At 34.0% G+C, this 19,079-nt stretch overlaps 1 protein-coding gene across 1 annotated transcript in view; it reads left to right on the top strand.

Annotated features, from left to right (window-relative positions):
* LOC149425015 (cell adhesion molecule Dscam1-like) overlaps positions 1-19,079 on the top strand; it is a 394,348-nt gene that overhangs the window by 15,199 nt on the left and 360,070 nt on the right. The window contains exons 12-18 of the mRNA XM_089647487.1: positions 59-238; positions 353-541; positions 886-1,359; positions 1,522-1,678; positions 1,758-1,915; positions 2,962-3,162; positions 5,598-5,798. Coding sequence (XP_089503613.1) covers positions 59-238; positions 353-541; positions 886-1,359; positions 1,522-1,678; positions 1,758-1,915; positions 2,962-3,162; positions 5,598-5,798 — 1,560 coding nt within the window. The remainder of the gene's footprint in view (positions 1-58; positions 239-352; positions 542-885; positions 1,360-1,521; positions 1,679-1,757; positions 1,916-2,961; positions 3,163-5,597; positions 5,799-19,079) is intronic.

Below are 19,079 nucleotides of genomic sequence, written 5' to 3' on the forward strand. Positions count from 1 at the left end.
GTTACGAATTTTTTAAAATATTAACTAAACCGGTTAATATTTGAATGGAACTTTTCAGCTCCTGCTCGAATAGCATCCTTCGGGCAGAACCTGCAGCTGTCCCTTCGGTCAAGCGCCACGCTATCCTGTATGTCTGTTGGGAACCCCACCCCTAGGACCAGGTGGATGCACCGGGGTCGACCCGTCACCCACAGCCCTCACTACCAAGTCACCCACTCTGGGCATCTCGATATTCATAGTATGTTACAAATATTTTATTTAAAGAACATTAATTATTTCCTATCACCACTCTAGCCTTAGCTGCAATTATTATCAATTATAATCTTTCAGCTGATTTTTATGTTTGTTGCAGCTATGAATGCATCATTAACGGGGAACTATACCTGCAGTGCCAAGAACTTATTTGGGGAGGACAGCATAACCTATAGTCTAGTGGCCCTATTACCCCCCGGGGCTCCGCAACTCAGGTTGCAACAGGCCGCCGCGGGGGACCTCAAAGTGCATTGGTCACCGGTCGAGGATGGGGGATCACCAATACAAAGTGATTATATTTGTATTTATTAAGGCGAACATGTTAGTAGATTACAAATAGGCCTAAAGTATTGATTCACGTCAGTGTACAATGAAATCTTATACTTAATAACGTGACAGCATAATGTCTTGATACTAAGAAGTTATACCATGATTCCCAGATAAATAAAAAATCAATGAAAAAATAATGATGAGGAGAGGGCCAATGGTGCGAAAGTTGGCATTTTAATTTAGTTCCCAATATCGCAACTCACCTTTTCCGTGGGAAGGGTAAAATAACACAAGCCCATGATTTAATCGTTATTTTCTTACATTCTTGTAAAATTGAGAGCTCAAAGTTCATTTTCGTTACAGGTTATATTCTGCATTATTCCCGTGAGGGCCATGCTTCGGAGGTTGTATCACTAGCAGGTGACCTGCAAAGCTATACGCTAGAAGGTTTAGCCTGTGGCTCGGCGTATATACTTTATCTCCAAGCTCAAAATATGGTTGACACTGGTGATGAAAGCCAAAAATTACGAGCAACGACAAGAGGAGGAGTATCAAAAGTTCCAAATGAAAAAGATTTGATTTCAACTAACAGTACCAGCCTAAAGCTTAACTTACTAACTTGGGACAATGGTGGATGTCCAATAACTGAGTTTATTGTTGAGTACCGGCCAATTACAGAAACTATTTGGAACGTAGAGAGGACAGCCTTAAAAACTGAGGGACTGGTCATTGATAATTTGATCCCAGGAACTTGGTATTATTTAAGATTATCAGCAGTGAACGAGGCTGGTTCGACGACGGGGAAGTTTTATTTCTCAACTCTGACGTTAGAAGGAGGTTTGCACCACCCATGTTTACTATCTTGTTTTTCAATTGCCCTATTTATAAAATAAACACCTTTTCTTTTACTATAAACATAAAACAAGACTGTTTTACGTGTTCAATGTCTAATCAATTTAAAAATCAGTTTGTAAGTAATTGTTTATTTTTTCGTTTTAGGCCGGATTGCCACTCCAGCGGAATTTCCTCCCCACTGGGATGCTGACCGATCTCAAACGGAGATGTTCAGTCGTCTTAGTGCAATCATGGCAGGATTGGCAGTTCTTGCTCTGTTGTCATTAGCCATAATACTTTTCATTCTAGTGCGGAATAGAAGGTATGGCAAATTTCATGTTATAATAAGTAATATTTTGACGGGTAATATAAAAGGGGACTGAAAAGTTTTTTATTTTCAGTTTTACGTTGTCTAGCTGTTTCTTCAAGGGATACAGCAGAGGTGACATATCAGAGGATGAGAAATCAGTAGAAAACCAAGACAATAGAAGAAACTGTCAACAAGTTTATACTTCATCGCCCATCAAACATCTCAATGGAAAGAACGAACAACCAGCAGGTAATTCAGAATATTATCTATTTTTTTATATATCCGATCATTCGAAGCGTATCCTTCGACTTTCGTGTATTCCCACAATTAAAGCAAGACGAAACAATGCTTTGGTTGAGAACAATATTTTTTTGTATGTATATGTTAATTGATGTTGAGCTGAGCAGGGGTAGTTGGGGCGTTTGGTGTCATCTTAAAAATATATTTTTTAAGTGGAGCCTTCATGTGAGAACCGATAAAGGGACTAAGGTCCTAAAAATTGTTCTGGGAAGTGATGGGTGCCCTCGGCTTTTCTCACAATATCACAATTTATTGTTTGGAAGAAACCTCAGACAAATTAAACGAAGAGTTTGGTAAATCGCACTTATACCGGTTCAATAACAATTTCAAACATCTCTGTGTTCAATTATACGATCGCAGACTAGCAATTCGAAGGTCACGGGTTCAAATCTCGGCGTGCGCAAGTAAATTTTATTTAATGAATTTATGTTATATCATAATTTATTCATTAAAAATAATATGTATATATAGTATACTTGCGGCAGGTTCCAAAGTAGAAGATACTCTCAGTATTACCCTATAGTGTAAGACCACAATTCAGAATTGAAACGTTGCTTGAAATAGCCATGTTTGGTGATCAGATCTGAATAGCCAGGTACTCCCCCACCTTCCTCTTCCCCATTTATTTCCCCATCCCACCACCTTCAGCCTTACAACAGACCCTATTTGGGGATGCCATAGTCTCACTGGCTCCGGGCGGTTCAGAACATTTGGGACTCTTGTGTGGTATTAACATAAAAAACTATATTATTGGAACCCTTGCGTCATTACAATGCCAATACATACCAATCTATATATTTAACGGTAATCGGATAAAACAGAAGAGTGACAAAAAAGAACATGTTAAAATAATACTTCGCTTAGGTTAGGTTAGGTAAGTTTGGGTTATCTAAAGTTTGTTTTGTCGTTCGGTCGTTTTCTTCAATGTTTTATTTTTTCACTGTTCTATGTTAGCGCGGTACCATATTGTATTATATCTGTTGATGTTTTATTAGAAATGTACGAGATAAGTCCATACGCCACGTTCAGCATGGGCGGGCCCCCCAGCGGCGCGGCGACCACGCTGGACTACTCGGTGCAGTTCCGCACGTTCGGGCGCTCCGAGTGCGAGGCTCTGGGCCCGGCCCCCGCGCGCCCCAACCTGCTCAGGAGCACCGATAGGCGGAGCACGAAGCATAGGTCTTTTAGTAGCTCAGGTAATTAAACACTAACATTAAACTTTACCTCTGGAAAAACCTCATTCGTGCACCAGTGACAAGAATTTTTTTCCGACACAAACCGTTCATGCGCTGCTGGCATTGGAATTTCGCTCTAGCTGGAATTTTTTGATAAGCGATTTAAACCTGTATTCCATAAGGAAGTGCATAATTTTTTTTAACAGAATCGCTTGCACTTGAAACACTTTTTTGGGACCTTTACTATATATAACCTTTGCGTATTATTAATACTATGTTGCTATTAATTACTGTAATGGTTGGTATACATTTGCAAACTTAAACGCGGGCTCAAATTACGGGAAAGGAACGAAGCCATTTGCGGTTTGTTCGTTTCTTTCCCATAAGTTGAGGTTCAGTTCGGCAGTTCGGCTCAAGTATGTATACGTAGCTTTAGGCATGAACTGAGTTTCTTTATCTTTTTTGAAAAAGTGCAACAAACCAACGATGTCTTAAATTTTTGACAGTTTAATGTATGTTTGAAAACTCATGATAGAAATTTCATTATGGGCTGAAAATACTAACGTTTTATCTAGAAAATTAAAAGATAAACGAATCACTTGTAACCACCGGAGCGATGGCTACCAAAATTTGCGTAGCACTGCTACGCAAATCACTCCACTCATTCTCGGCTGGACTGCCAGACGACTATAACATTGCTGCTTTGGTCAAGTCACAATTTCATATTAATATTTCTCTTATAATTCTTGTAATTTGTTCTCTTTATCTTTATAAAATTTTAGCAGCAACACCAATTACTAACACTATGCCTGGACATTTGGGGTCTAGTCATTTTTATAAAAAAGTAGCGTTTTTTATAAATAAAACATAAAATTGTTTTCGTGCAGGGTGAAGGAGGAAACCATCTGTTTCCTTAGAACTGGGTGATTTGAAGTGATTTTTATGAATTCTAAATTATCTTAAATTATGAAACTATCTACCGATAAAAAGCGTTGTGATGAATGTCCACAAAAGTATTTAATTTATTTTACCAATAAATTGGCTTCGTGCTTTCATGAACCATCGAGCTCAAACGATTCTTCCTTCAATTAACATCTTCGTGATTTTCATAAGCAGAGTAATGATAAGAATCTTTCAAAGATTTTATCCAGTTTTTTTTCTTATTCTTCTTAATTATGGTTAAAAAAGAGAGTTACTTTATGATTTATTTATGAAACAATATTAGAATTTTCTGATATTCTTCTATTAAATTACGAACATATTCATATGATATCTTAACCTAACGTAATATCATTATTCTTTAAGAGTATCGCATGTATGTTTATGTTATATCTATTTTGAAACGATGTTAAAACTACTTGTTTCTCTCTTTTCTTTCTCTTCTCCGTGTTGCATTTTATTATGTATTATGCACTTATATATGCACAATATATATTTAACCAACATTTCAATACCATTTTATATTGATATTAGGTTGTCTGCAGTTGAAAAAAAAAATTCTTCTCTTTCTTATGTATTACAGTATATACTAAAATGCACTTCAATATCTAACTTACCACGTATCTTGACCATTTGAAAAAAAAAATCTTATTTAAACCTTTAAAAATGTTTTGCTCTCCATACGCACTAAATCATATTAAATGTAAAAATTACAAAACCAATCAGGCCGTTGATGTAAATATACAACAAAATAAAATATATGATCAGTATGAAAATCCAAATATGTTTTCATCCCATTACATATATATCTTAATAGTCTTCCACGGTAAATAATTTACCGTTTGAATTTATTTTCCTTCATTGCATTTTATTGTACTAACACGGAAAAAAATGAGTACGGCATTTTAAGATACTCTTACAAAATGAAACTGCATGACCATTTTGTAAGAAAATATAAGTTATTCAGAATATATCTGTACACGTGTTCACGCATGTGCCCTTGTCCGAATAATTATATTGAACGAGATGCGAAACTATTACTATTTAGAAGAACACGTGTTCCGACTTCCTCATAACATAGTCGTGCTTTACTGATAGTTTGTTGTGAAATTTGTCTAATCATTCGTTACAGGCCTCCAGTCCCATTTTTGATAGGAAAACGAATAATTTGACCAGATATTTAATAAATAAACAATATTTCATCTGTAAATTTTCTCCATGTACTTACTATCATAATACAGTTGGATGATGTATAACGCCCCGTTTTTTATAAATAATCAGCTCAAGGGAATAATCTGTAAAGTCTTCCTTATACTTTATCAGAAATCACGTGGTAATTACCAACCTTTCATCATTATCATTACTGATTACTCAGCCAAACAGGCGGGTAAATAAGGGATAAACAAGTCTCAAGTGTCAATGGAAAGATTATTTTAGGTTGACATCAATTATTAATGATTTCTTTCAACGATAATCTCAATAAATTGAATGAATTTCAATAAAATGTTTTTTTGCAGATGAGTACACCCTATCAAAAGCCATGACGATGGCGGCGGGAAGCTCAAGCGCCCCGGGGGCGTCTCGGGGGCGCACGCCACGACCCTCACCGGCGCCGCCCCCCTCCGCCGCGCATGACTCCGAGTCGGACTCGAGCGGCAGCCCTTGCACCGAGTGCAACTCTAACCCCTCCTACAGAGTGCCAATCAATACACCCAAAGGTTAGGAAATTATGGAGTTTATTCCATTTATATTACATTGGTTCCATGACAAAACCGAACAGTGACAAAACAAAATGTGAAGAAAAGTAATGAAAAAAACAATAATCGTCTTACTTAACCTAACCTACTCTATTATTTTTTTATCATATTCTGTTTTGTTACTGTTATGCTCCCGTTACCTATTTGTGTAACTTTTTGTTGGAACGTCATTTTTGTCTGAGCTGTTCGAAACTACTCAGCTGTCATTCAAAAAATATACAAATAAACAATGTATACTTACTTGCTTTCAACTACGTACACGCAATTTTAAGCTCATTTCTTATGATATCAATGGGTTTGATGTTATTTTTTTACTAATCTCTGAAAATACTCCAACCTTCTGTAGTGAGTAATTCATCTTGGCAGCCTGGCATTAATTACTACTGCAAAAATGTTACGTTCGTTTAATACTTTCTAAAGCCAAATAAAATCGATAATCTTTAGGCTTGTTGTAATATTGGAATGAGATATTTCAAGGACAAACCAAACCACAGCCTATGTACGACAGCTTTTATAGATATAAAACGTAAGTATATTGTGTGTCAATGGAACCGATTAACATAAATATGAAGTATTTTTTATCATGTTTTGTAATAAATGTCCTCCGAGGGATGTCTAATGTAAATAAGGTATCCATGACTTTCCCTGATTCATGCTTATTTCAAAATAGACATGTTTCGACCCGTGGCTGACTCGAGCGCAGAGTCACAGTCAGAAATGTCTCCTGGCAAGGGGGAAGCCCGCGACCCCCGTGAAGCCCGGGAGCCCCGCGAGGCCCGGGAGCCCCGAGGCGTGGGTCAGCGCACGCCGAGGCGCGGCGCCCCCTCGTACCTCACCGGGGGCGGCGGCAGGTAGTTAGGTAGACCCCGCCCTCTGAACCTTATCCACTGCTTTCTCCAGATGCATGTACTGCGTTTCTCCCACACAGCAAGCAATTATGGAGACTTCTGGAGGTCTCCAAAGTCACTGGGTTTGAAGGGTTTCCGAAATTTCTTCTTGAGGCCTCAGAGACGTATTTAAAATATCGCTGTCGGACAATTTATAGAGCTCCAAGAGGGGCTCCAAATATCTTTCATTAATCATTAGAAGGTTAATGGAATTTATTTATGGATCTCCAAAAAGGGTTCTTGGTGCCATTTGGTGAACTGTAATATGTTTTTGGCGGCTATTCGATGGATTTTAGAAAGATCTCTTGGATAGGTTTGAGACAAATGTGAGAGATTTACGGTGCTTTCCGAGGCCTCTAGGACCCATTGTAAACTTCTTTGAGATATCTCGAAGATATTTTTAACGGTCATTTTGTAGATCTCCATGGCTTTAAATATCTTTTGCAAAAAAACTGGCAGGTTTCTGGAATATCTTTTTAAGGATTTTAGGAACTATTTGAACGTTTCCTAGCGATCTCAAAGGTGTCGTCGGAGATCATTTAGAAGGTCTCCATAAAGGAAATTGAATAAATTTGGAAGTTACGGGGAGATAAAAGAAAAGCCTTTGCGAGGTCTCCGTGATGTGCTTTGAATATTTCTAAAATGCGAGAGTTTGAGAGTTTGAGAGTTCTTTTGAAGGACTAAAAGATAATTCTGTGAAGTTCCCAAGAGGTCTATGGGAGGTTTGTGTGATCTCTCTTTTAGTCTTTGAAACATTGGCATCTCTGTCTGCCGTGCTGTGTGGGCTGACGATATCATAGGAGCGCATTTACACCATAGATTTAGAAGCATCCAAGTTTTAGTTGATTTTTTTTAAAGATACCGTCCATTATAAGTGCTTTAATAAAATAGTTTAAGCCCACGAAGAACAGCAACTAATCTGGGAGCTTCAAAACATTTACAACATTTTCCACTGTGGCCTTTGTTTAAGAATGACTGGGCTGGTATTATTGTTGGTCATATTGCCCCCAAATTCTAATGAAATACATGTTTTATAACTTTGTTCCTATTTTTAAACCTTTAGAGGTGCCTTTACTATTTCACCCATTTGCATGTTTTATCCGCATGCGTATTGATAGAAACCTGTAGATTCTCATAGAGTTTAGAATGTTCGAGAAATGTTCCCCTGCAAATGTTATTTGTAAGGCTTACCACGTTTCAAATTAGCAAATTTCAGAACCATCACGAAAGCAGTTTCCCCTAACCTTTCACTGTTCCTTTTGAGAATATTTCATAGATGTCGAAAAATATCAGGAAAATTAATGAAAATTAAAACACAATCGACTCTATTTATTACTTATTCAAAATAATAAGTGCGAAAAAATGCCACCGTGTTTTGCAAAAAATTGTTAAATTAAATTACGATTTTATTATTCGTATCTCTGAAGAATATTTGTATAATTCATGTAAAATAATGAATTATTATTTTCGGCTCGTTACAAAGTGGTAAATTTAATTTATTAATTAGTTTATTATCTAATTATGATTATACTATATTTGTGTTGCCTAATTATAAAGGGATGCTCCGATGATTTGAGCGTGTAGAGCAAATGAACGAAGAACCGCGTGTAAGTAGAATACATGACGCAAATGTGAATGGTTGAAGAAGGCAGGGACGCCCGAGGAAAACATGGCACGATCAAGTGAACCGAATACTTGAGTCCGGCCTTGTCAAGACTCAGAATAATAGAAGAGTACGCATGAGACGATGTATGAATGTGATTGAGGCAAGGAGTGCGTGCCAACACTGAGTTGTTTGGCGGTCGGTCCTCTCTGCCTACACCTGGCGTGCTTATTTGTCAGTTTAGTTGGACTAGTTATAGAAATGATCAGAAATTTACCTGCAAATGAACACCCTCCGTCAACTTAAAAACCACAATATCTGTTAAAAATAAAAACAAAAGAAATACACAATTAAAATAAATAATGAAGTAAAAATACATCGAAACATCGAAATTAAATAATTTTCTGATTATTTTTAGGTACCTACCTACGCTAATAGCGCACATAAGACAACTGAATATAGTATGTTTGGTGATATAGACATCAAAAATTTATTTTTTTAGCTTAAATACTGAAAGTAAAAAAATTAAAAAATAAAGAACTTGAAATTAAAAAAAACAATAAATATATATATTAAAAAATATAAAAAATAATAAAAATAATAAACCAAAATTATGGTTGTAGAAGAGATCTAATTTGATTTAGATCAACACTTTCAAGCTGGCGTAAATTAACCCACGTACTGTGGAAAATATTAATAAAATTGATTTCATCACCTATTTATCAATAACTTATTCACCAATCTGACATGTATTTTGAAAATTCCGAAAAGTTAACATATTAAGAATTCTGTATTTGAAGGAGTAATTCTTCTTTTTGAAATCTTTGCTACAAATGGCCAATTATTTACTTTTTCTTCCTTCTCAATTCATATATTTCCTTTTATAAAACCAAGACCCTTAAAATATTGATACCAATTTAAAGACTGTTTCTTTTACAAAGTAAAAACATCAGCCGAATAAAACGTGAATTTTTCACTTGACTTTTTAAATTTTTACTTAGAAAATTTTATTAAAATTTATTTTTGTAAAACACTTTCATTTTTCGGCGAACGGCCAGATTTACATTATTTAATTATTCATACTTTATTGAAGAAGCGTATACATTTTTTATTTTATTTTAAAAAACCATCTTGTTTGAAAGATTAACGAATGATTTGCATTTAGAAGATGAGTCGAAAGGTTTTTTTTCGCTGAAATATTTTAACATTTTAGAATTCGGAAACATTTTCCGAATTTTACGGGAAAATTTTGATTAAATTATACACATCGACAATTCAACACACCTTTAAAAAGTGATATAAAGTCATTAGAAACGATGAAAAAAAATTAAACCAAACCTCACATAACCTAACCTAATCTACGAGTACTTAACCCAGTTAAAAAAGTTTTTGTTTCATCACTTTCCATGACTTATAATATAACTTTTTAAAGTTGAATGAATTATCATTGTGATGATTTATCCGGTCACCATTTTGACATAGGATGTTTTTGAGATAAAAAACTTTTTAATTATTGAATACAATATTAGTGATTCCTAAACGAAAATCAGAAACCCAAGGCAATCAATGGCAAAGCAAGGGTCCTGGGTTCGAGTCCTAGATGTCACCTTATCTTTTTCTGATTTTTCTGCTTCAGATTTTTGTTTATTAATCGCTAATATTGTCTTTAATAACTAAACATTACAATTTGAGGTTTTACTCACTAAGTTATTCCAAAAAATAAATAAAAAAGCTTTATTAAATTATTAAAATTCTAAGATTTCCTCGTCATTATTGATTGCGTTCGTGTTAAGAAAATTATTAATACATTTCAACGAAGGAACTTTCAAGGAGAATAATGAGTATGCCTGATTTATTGAAAATCTGTTGAATACATAATTGCAATCCATTTCCTGCCGAAATATTAGTCCATTCAGAATATTTTGGAAAGCGTGTTTATGCAGGTGTCCTTTTCCTGATAAATTTAATTACGAAATTCCACAATATTAGAATTTTTACGAACACGTATTCCGCCGTCCTCATAAAACATTCGCGTTTACTGATACTTTGTTAGATTCAATCTTTGTCAATTCATTCGTCAAAGGCCTGCAGTTCCGTTTTCCACAGGAATACAAATAGTTTTACTAGATTTTTTAATAAATTAGCAATATTTCAAATCAGTAATTTTTTTTTGACTTTAAGCTATTAGATTTTATTTTTATTTTAGTTTATTTAGGAAACATACAGTTTTACAAAAAAATTAACTGAATATAAAATATAGAACATGATTTAAACCAGTTAAGTTCCATTTATAATATTTATAAAAGCTAGAAATTAATTAAAAGTGATAAAGTACATAGTGTGTGTGAAAAATGATTAAAAAGAGAATACTAAACTATACAGAAGTAATATTTTTAACTTAGGTACATAGTAAGGTTAATTTGATTTTAAACGATTTAAGGGTACAGTAGAAAATGTCAATATCGCTTAAGGCATTATAAGATTTCTAGATACGCCCGAGCAAGGAGTTTTGTGCGTATTTCGATTTGAAATGTTGTATATAAAATAAGGTATTTGATCTGGTATTGCGTTCAGGACAATGAAATGCAATCATTTCTAACAGGGCTGGGGAGTCAATAAGGAAGTTCACAATTTTGTACAGAAACAGTACGTCAAAAATTTTTCTTCGTTTGTAAAGAGTAATAGAATTACATTGACGATTTTCAAAACGATACGACAGGTGTTTCAGGAATTTCGTTTGAATATTTTCAATTCGGTTAATATAAGTTTGGTATTGTGGATTCCAAATGACAGATGCAAATTCAAGATGAGATCTTACGTATGCCATATAAAGTAGTTCAAGTGTAAAATGTTTATTAAATGGTTTTGTGATTCGTAGAATAAGCCTATTTGTTTGTAGGCTTTTTCTAAAATGTTTTCAATGTGATCTTTAAAAAGTAATTTAGAGTCAAGTAATACTCCAAGGTCTCTGATTTTTTCTACTCGTTGGATGAGATGAGCAGTTGGATGACTGTAATACAAAAGAAAAAAAGGTTAAATTTATTCTTTTCGTTCCGTGTTTCTTACCTGCGTAACACCATTTATTCTTACCACCACTTTTCAGTGGAAATTTTCACATTACAAACGCTTTCACTGTGTACTTCGAATTTTCCTCTGGATGCCATATGTAATATCAGAAGATCCATCAGAACTTATCTTTCGGTGACGGGGAGATCTACTAGGCATCGGCCTCTCATATAAACCTGGCCACTGCCGCAGTACGTACAATATAAAACGCATAAACCATTACACCGACAAATATTCTATATATTATACATACTCATGGAGAACAAAACTCTTTACAGCGCACAAACATGGTCGTATCAATAACAATTCTAGTGCTCATTACAACATCTCTTTAAACAATTTCCTAAAATATTAATCTGCCAACATACATCTTGCATTCGCTTCTAATGATTTATTATGTATATTTTTGATGAAATGTTTTTATTAACGCAAGGGAACTCGCAAAATATAATTATTTAATATGAGATATAGTTGCCAGGCCACGTCCGTAAAGTCTATTAAATATTTTATACTGCGAGATGTTTTATGCCACGGTCTATAAAGATGTCAAACACACGGCAAAATGAGGGCATAAAAACACACATAAAACGCTAAATGACCCACAAGTTTCCATACTTTCCACAGAAGATTTAAACGAATCCAGGACAACGAAGGTTCATAACACGAGTACGCGGCTCTGATCATTATCACAAATATTCTGATATTTATACTTTTTAACATAATATATTTACCTAGTTCTGAATATGTCAACGACCTTCGGGGTAATTTAAACTATTTGAATTTGACTTTCGTTTTCAGTAATGAATGAATGAAAATCTTGGAAGCGAAAATTAACCCACTTTCCGACATCCGATTGAGCTGAAACTCGGCCGATAGACTTGTTGTCGATGACAATGCATTCTACCAATTATGGTGGCAATCACGTACACACAAGTGGACATAAACGCATTTCTCTGAAAATGAATGACATTAGCAGCTAATAATTGTCAATCCTACTACAATCGGAATTTGGCGAGGTTGGTAGGTTGTTGACTCCAGTTCTTGGGTAGAAAGGTTCAATCCTCAGTCAAGCTTTTAATTTTAATTTTTTTATTACACAATTATTACAATAATGAATTAAACTATAAAACAACTTTGGTTATTACTTGTTGATCGTTTTAAATTTTAATTTTATTCTGTGCTTGTATGTTTGTCAATAATAACTTAATTTGGTCCCCAATATTTGAATATTACAGAAAAATAAGAGAAACGTTGTAGTTATGATATAACTAGGCAATACATATCACTATTTGTCCGTACTTGATAATACCTAGGGAATCCAATCCCGGTATACCGGGATCCCGAAATACCGAGATCCCGCAGACATTTTGCGGGACTAATCTCGGTCGAAAATTTTGCGGGATCCCGCTGGACTGGCGGGATTACAGAGAAGCGCAGCTTCTTCGAGGAAACGGATTTCAGAGCGGCGAACTAACTTGACAGCGGTTTTATTATACTTGCATGATCCATATAAGTACGAAGAAGACAGAAGTCAATTTATTAATGTTGATGACACATTTAGTCTACCTTCAAAAAGTGTAATACGCAAGGCAATCAAAACTATAGTCGAGAGGCTAGAGTACACGGACACGGGTAACAACGCAGTAGCCACTGCTCTTGCTGACGCTGATGATCCTTACGATGACGATGACGACACTTCTCTCGCTAATCTGGAGACAAACGCAACAGCAGCAGAAGCACCAATGTCACTTCAAGACGAACTCAGACTTACTTTGATTAGTATGAAGAGTTCGAGATCAACAGCCCATCAACAGCCCATCAACAACCTAGATCTGGCAATATGAGCAACCTTGAGGTTTTGATAAAGAAGGAAATTAATTATTTCGAGTCCGGTGGATTAAAAGGCACATACCTTCAATTCACTTACAATGCGCTAATGACTATTGTGCCAACCAGCGTGGAAGCTGAAGGAGCTTTTTCAGCCGCTGGCTACCTTGTGTCCAATATCAGAAGCCGTTTATCAGATGACACAATCGATACTTTTACTTTTTTACGAAGCTATTTCCAAAATAATGTTTAATTAAACTAATGGTGCTCATTGTACAAGAATATTGTTTATCGTGTGAACGTTATTATTTAAATTTAAGTTTCAGTTCAGTTTCAGTTTCAGTGCCGGCAGTCTGGGCGTTTATTTTATTTTCATTTGTGTACATAGATTTCTTTTACCCACCTCACTAGACAAAGTCTCTTCCGAGGCGAGTATGTTATGTAAATTTGTGTCTTATCTTATTCTTTGCCAATTTATGACTTAAACTTTAACTATGTCTAACTAAAGGTATACCTAAATATTGAAGACAATATTAGTGATTTCTAAACGAAAATCTGAAACAAAAAAACCAGAAAAGGAAACGGTCACATCTGGGACTCGAACCGTTTCCTTTTCTGATTTTTCTGTTTCAGATTTTCGTTTAGAAATCACTAATATTGTCTTCAATATTTAAATATTACAATTTGAGGTTTTACTCAATAAAGTTATTCCGAAAAATAAATAAAGGTATACCTATTAATAAATCATTTAAAATGTCCCAAAGAACTTGTTTTATTATAGGTATAAATTTAAAACTGTAAAAACAAGGTTGGTAGATCAAGGTATAAGGTCTTTATTATACGATTGATTAGATATCTAAGTCCACTCTGCTGGATCCCGCAAATACCTGGATCCAGCGGGACTAAGATTGTTCAGTCCCGCAAATACCTGGATTGACATTGTCTTGCGGGATTGCATTCCCTAATAATACCTATAAAATGAGACTACCTCAGTGCTATGACAAAAAAAGTATAAATATATTATATATGAAGGTATTATTCGTAACCACAATACAGGATTTATATTGAAAAATAATGCCCAGAATTGGTGAGTGGAAATAATCACGTCAAGTTGCAATGAAATTGAAAAGTGAAGAAAGGAATGAAAAAATAGCCGTCACGGAAAATATCGAAATTGATTTTTATTGAAGGAAATTAAAATGAAAGTAAACCATTTTAAGGACGGGTTTTTTAACAGAACTTGAACAATTCATCAAATTTTAATACCAATTTTCAAGTTCTGTGAAGGTTCTATTCATGTTCTACTATTATTTCATTACTGACCGGTTACTTCACAAAACTGAAATAGTAACAAAGCTTCGATAAAACCTTCACAGAACTTGAAAATCAACTTGTAAATTTGATGAATTGTTCAAATTCTGTGAAACAACCCATCCTTAGAAATATTATATGAAATACTTTAACGCATAGAAATACTTTACAAATTTAAAAAATAATCGTTATTTTAAATAGAGCAGTTACCAATTTCAGTGAGAATAGCAGCATATATAGCGTTATTCCGTGCAAGAGCGTCATTCCGTCTTGCCACGCTTGGTACGTGAGAGTCAGTTTCATCCCCCGCCAAAAAATGTTTCACGTCAAAAGGGCCAACAGAAAGGCTGTAGTTGAAATGGAACAATGTTTTCAAAAGACAAAAAATGCTTGAGCAGGCCTCAGGTCAAAACAGGAAACACCGGAAAGACGGGAAGGAGGCATTTGTCCTGAAACGGATAGAGAAAGGCTACACCAAAAAGCCTTTAAGGTTTGTGTAACACACGTTGTGCGACTATCTCCGTAGTTTGATGGTAACTCCATTTACTTCAGCCGAGAGATCCAAAATCAAATCCAAATATGCACATACATATTTTTTTATATTAATAAACTAACTTTTTCGCGGTAAGCATAGGAAACACCGCCATACAACATAACAAGGATAATTAATAGTTAATTTGTTAAACCCAACAAAGTGGCATTACATCCTTTGGAACGCAAAATACATTTAAGGATTAAGGAAATTGTTCACAAAATGTTCCATTTTAACCAGCTTTTCACCATGTGAACTAATTTTGACGTCCTGTGGAGCCGTTGTGAGACTTTAGACAGAAACGACGCGGTCACATCAGTTTGTTTAAATAAGAGGTTGACATTTTGAATTCACCCCATCTGAAAACGAAGATTTAATGCATTAAATATAATTTTTCAACCCTCACTGCCAAGTCAGGTGTTACTACAAAGATGGTGTTAAAAATTAGTCGAATGGAAACAACAGAAGAAATGTATGTCGTGTAATATTTTGTTTTAACTCGTGACTTTTTAAATTCACATTTAAATATTCCTTGACAAGAAGTATGTTACTCGTACTAACTGTGTACCCTTTTATCTCGTAAATGAAAGGTGATTGATCAATATTCCTTTGAATATAAACATTTTAGATATTTTTCCCTCTCGTAACCGTGTCATAACTTTTCCAATCTTTCTTTATTTTCTTTTCACGCCTTTTCTCCTTTCCCGACAAAACATTCGCGAAGCAGAAGAAGCCATAATAATTCATACTGGAATATAAAATCTGATATTTTACGAAGTTTAGGCTTTTTTATTTGCGATGTTTTTACTTTGTTACAAGTTTAATGTAAAAATATCGGAAGGTGCAGAACTGATAGGTTAACAAAGCATTATGACCTATAATAAAAACATTATTTCAGTTTTATATTTATCTAACCAAACTGTGTACAATAATTAATAACTTATTATAATAATTAGATGCTGTTACTTATTAAGACAGCATAAGTCTTTTGAAAACGGTTTCGGTTTAAGTTTCTACACAAACTTATTTCAAAAGACATTAGTTCCCGTAAGTTGTAATCCAAAACCAAATACACGTATTGAAACAGTCATAAATTCTTAATTACGGTTTTTAACATGAATAAATTCTAAATTACGGCTTCACATTTAATTTGTTGTTTCGTACTTGTCCTGTAGGTACGCATCCACTGCTTGCGCCTGGGGTTGCTGTATTGCACTGTTCACGGTCATATTGTAAAACAATTGATCTCCAACTATTGGAAAATAAGAATGTCACACCCCCTTTAACCCTCCGCAAGCCTAGTGAAATTATATCATTAGTTATGCCTAGTAGGGTCTGGGGGACCCGGCGATACATAATCGTTTTTTTGTATATTTGTATGTTCATATTTTTTTTTCATATATTTTTAATTTTTTGATGTATTTTCTAATAATTAAATACATAACATTTCAGAAATTATAACTCCTTTGTTAACCATAAACCAAAAAGAAACCCTCGAAATTTTATCAACAAATAAAACACTTTTTTTATAAACGCTTAAAACTTAAAATATAATACAATCAGAAATGACGTGTTACGTATTGCGTAGGAACCATTTTCTTATTACTTGAAACATAATATTTATGATTAAGCTTCGTCAAGATTTTTTTGTTCGCAAAATGGCACTTTTTGGCAGCATAACATTGAGAACTCTTAACATATAGGAGTACTTCAAAAGTGAGAGTACACTAACATTTCCTGTTAAGAAATATCTATATCAAGAAGGTAGGAGATAATCATCAAGACAACGTGTAAAAAAAAGTTGTTATCGGAATGTAATTGAGTGAAACATAACATTTAATGCTTCCGAGGACAGCAAAGGTAGAACTAACTTGTCTTCATGTAATGCTAGCGAAACTCGTTATCGGCAGCTAGTGAAAGGTATCACATTGGTGCGCAAAATTTTAAAGGGTACAGATGTTTTAAAATGCACTGGGTCTGTCTGACCCTACCCGGTACGCGTAACCGTAGTTGCTTAAATCAATGTTAAGTAAAACATCCAAATTCTTTATGAGAGTGAACTATTCAATTTTGTATTGCTATCGCTAACGCAAATGAAAAACCGTTTGTTATGAAATTAAAAATTCAACGATGAAGCTACGATTATTTTTTCCTTCAAAATTAAGAATTTGTCGCTTCGAATTATTAATTTCTGCATTACGCGTGGGCGGATAAATGATCATCAAACAAAAATTATAATTAGTTTTATTAAAATATTTGCACGCTACTCCTTAACATTAATATCTTAAACTTGGGAAAATTATTATTCGTTAAAACCTTTCTTAAAAAGGAAACCTCGGATGAGCGAATTTCCAAAGAGAAATTGGATATGAATTTCTCTTTCATCCTCAATTTTATTTGGCTTAGTTAGCAACCTTTACGTTATTTTCAATAAATATACATTATTTATTAAGCACATAGTGTTTATGTACATTTTTTACAGTAAAGGAGATAGACGGTCCATTAAAGCTTTTTGTTTTATTTTAATGAGCTTGAACGAATTTGCATCATTATAATTTTGTTTCTATTTCTTATTGAATTTTCAAAGAATTATTAAAATCCAATCTTTAAATGAGCAAATATAAATTGATAATAAAGATTTTTCGCTTTTTAAAACACATTTTGTATTTTTAAAATGTATCTTTTAAAATAGTTTTCAGTTTTTATTTTGCGCAGCGTTTAATTCTACCCTTTGAAAGCTGAAGAAAATAAGAAAATTCTTTTCTCAAGTTTAAAATACCAGTTTCGAAAATCTCAAAACTTTTGACTCAAAAAAATTAAGTTATCCATAAATTATTTACACCGTGGGATACTTTATGCGAAAGTTTGCTTTCAGGATTTTCAGATAGCGGAGAGGTTTTCAGGCCAGAAAAAAGCAAATTAAATTAAAATTTAATGCTGAAAAATGCAAATGACGCCAAAGCTTGGTGCCAGAACGGTTTGTTTACCTCAAAAGGGTAAAGCGGAGCCAGAAAAACTTAAACAGCTTTGTCCTGCATTTTTAACTAAATATCTTATGTAATAATTTATATCCCTGGCCCCAAGGATCGTTGTATGTTTTTAGACTTTGAATTTAAAAACAAAATAAACTACAACACAAAGTCTTACTATAGGTCTTCGTAAACTTTGTAATAAAGCAAAATGATGGCAGATAGAAAATTTAAAAATATATTTTTGACAATTTTTTTCAGATTTCGCTGACTTGTTAAATTTTAATAATATAACGTAATCATTGGTTCAATTATATATTTATTTTCAATCAAAAAAGATTCTGATATTTATTTATGACTACCCGTCACAGCTGTTTCGCCTTCCAAAAGCTTTGCTAAACTATCAAACTGTTGACGATTAATATACAAATGACACACCTACAATGATGCTTTCTTAGAATTATCAAGAACCTGTTATAAATTAATCATTTGTCTCGAATCTTTTTAAAATACACGCTTTTATCTTCCATATCTTCAAGCGTCTTTGATTAAATTTAAATTGCTTTGGCAGCACATCCTCCCCTTCAAATACAGGCATAGAAAAAGAGTAGTTAATATCTAATGAAGTTACCGTGTTCCACTCAGAGTTACAAATCGAGGTTGACATTGAGAAATATGTTTCATTAGTTCAAAACTTACAATAATGAAACTTAAAACGTTTGGATGTGGAACCGCACTTCAAGCATGTTTTCCTAGTTGACTCGAGAATAATAAAGATTACATTCAAGTGATAAAAATTGAATTGATGTTATTATTATTTAAAACAAATAAAAGGTATGTAAATATTCTTCTGCATTATAAAACTATCCGAATATTGAAACAAAATGAACCTCCTCTGTGGAATTTAAATATAAACAAAAAATGGTCATTGTTTGATGTTTCGAAGAAAAATTAATCTAAATTCCATGGAATCTCAATTTGTAAATATATGAAGAGTTATTTCTGAATTGTTTAAAAAATGACTTGATTGTAACATGGATTAACGGA

The sequence above is a fragment of the Hesperophylax consimilis genome, chromosome 3, assembly GCF_061612785.1.
Source record: "Hesperophylax consimilis isolate HC1 chromosome 3, BYU_Hcon_1.0, whole genome shotgun sequence".
Classification (NCBI taxonomy): Eukaryota; Metazoa; Arthropoda; class Insecta; order Trichoptera; family Limnephilidae; genus Hesperophylax; species Hesperophylax consimilis.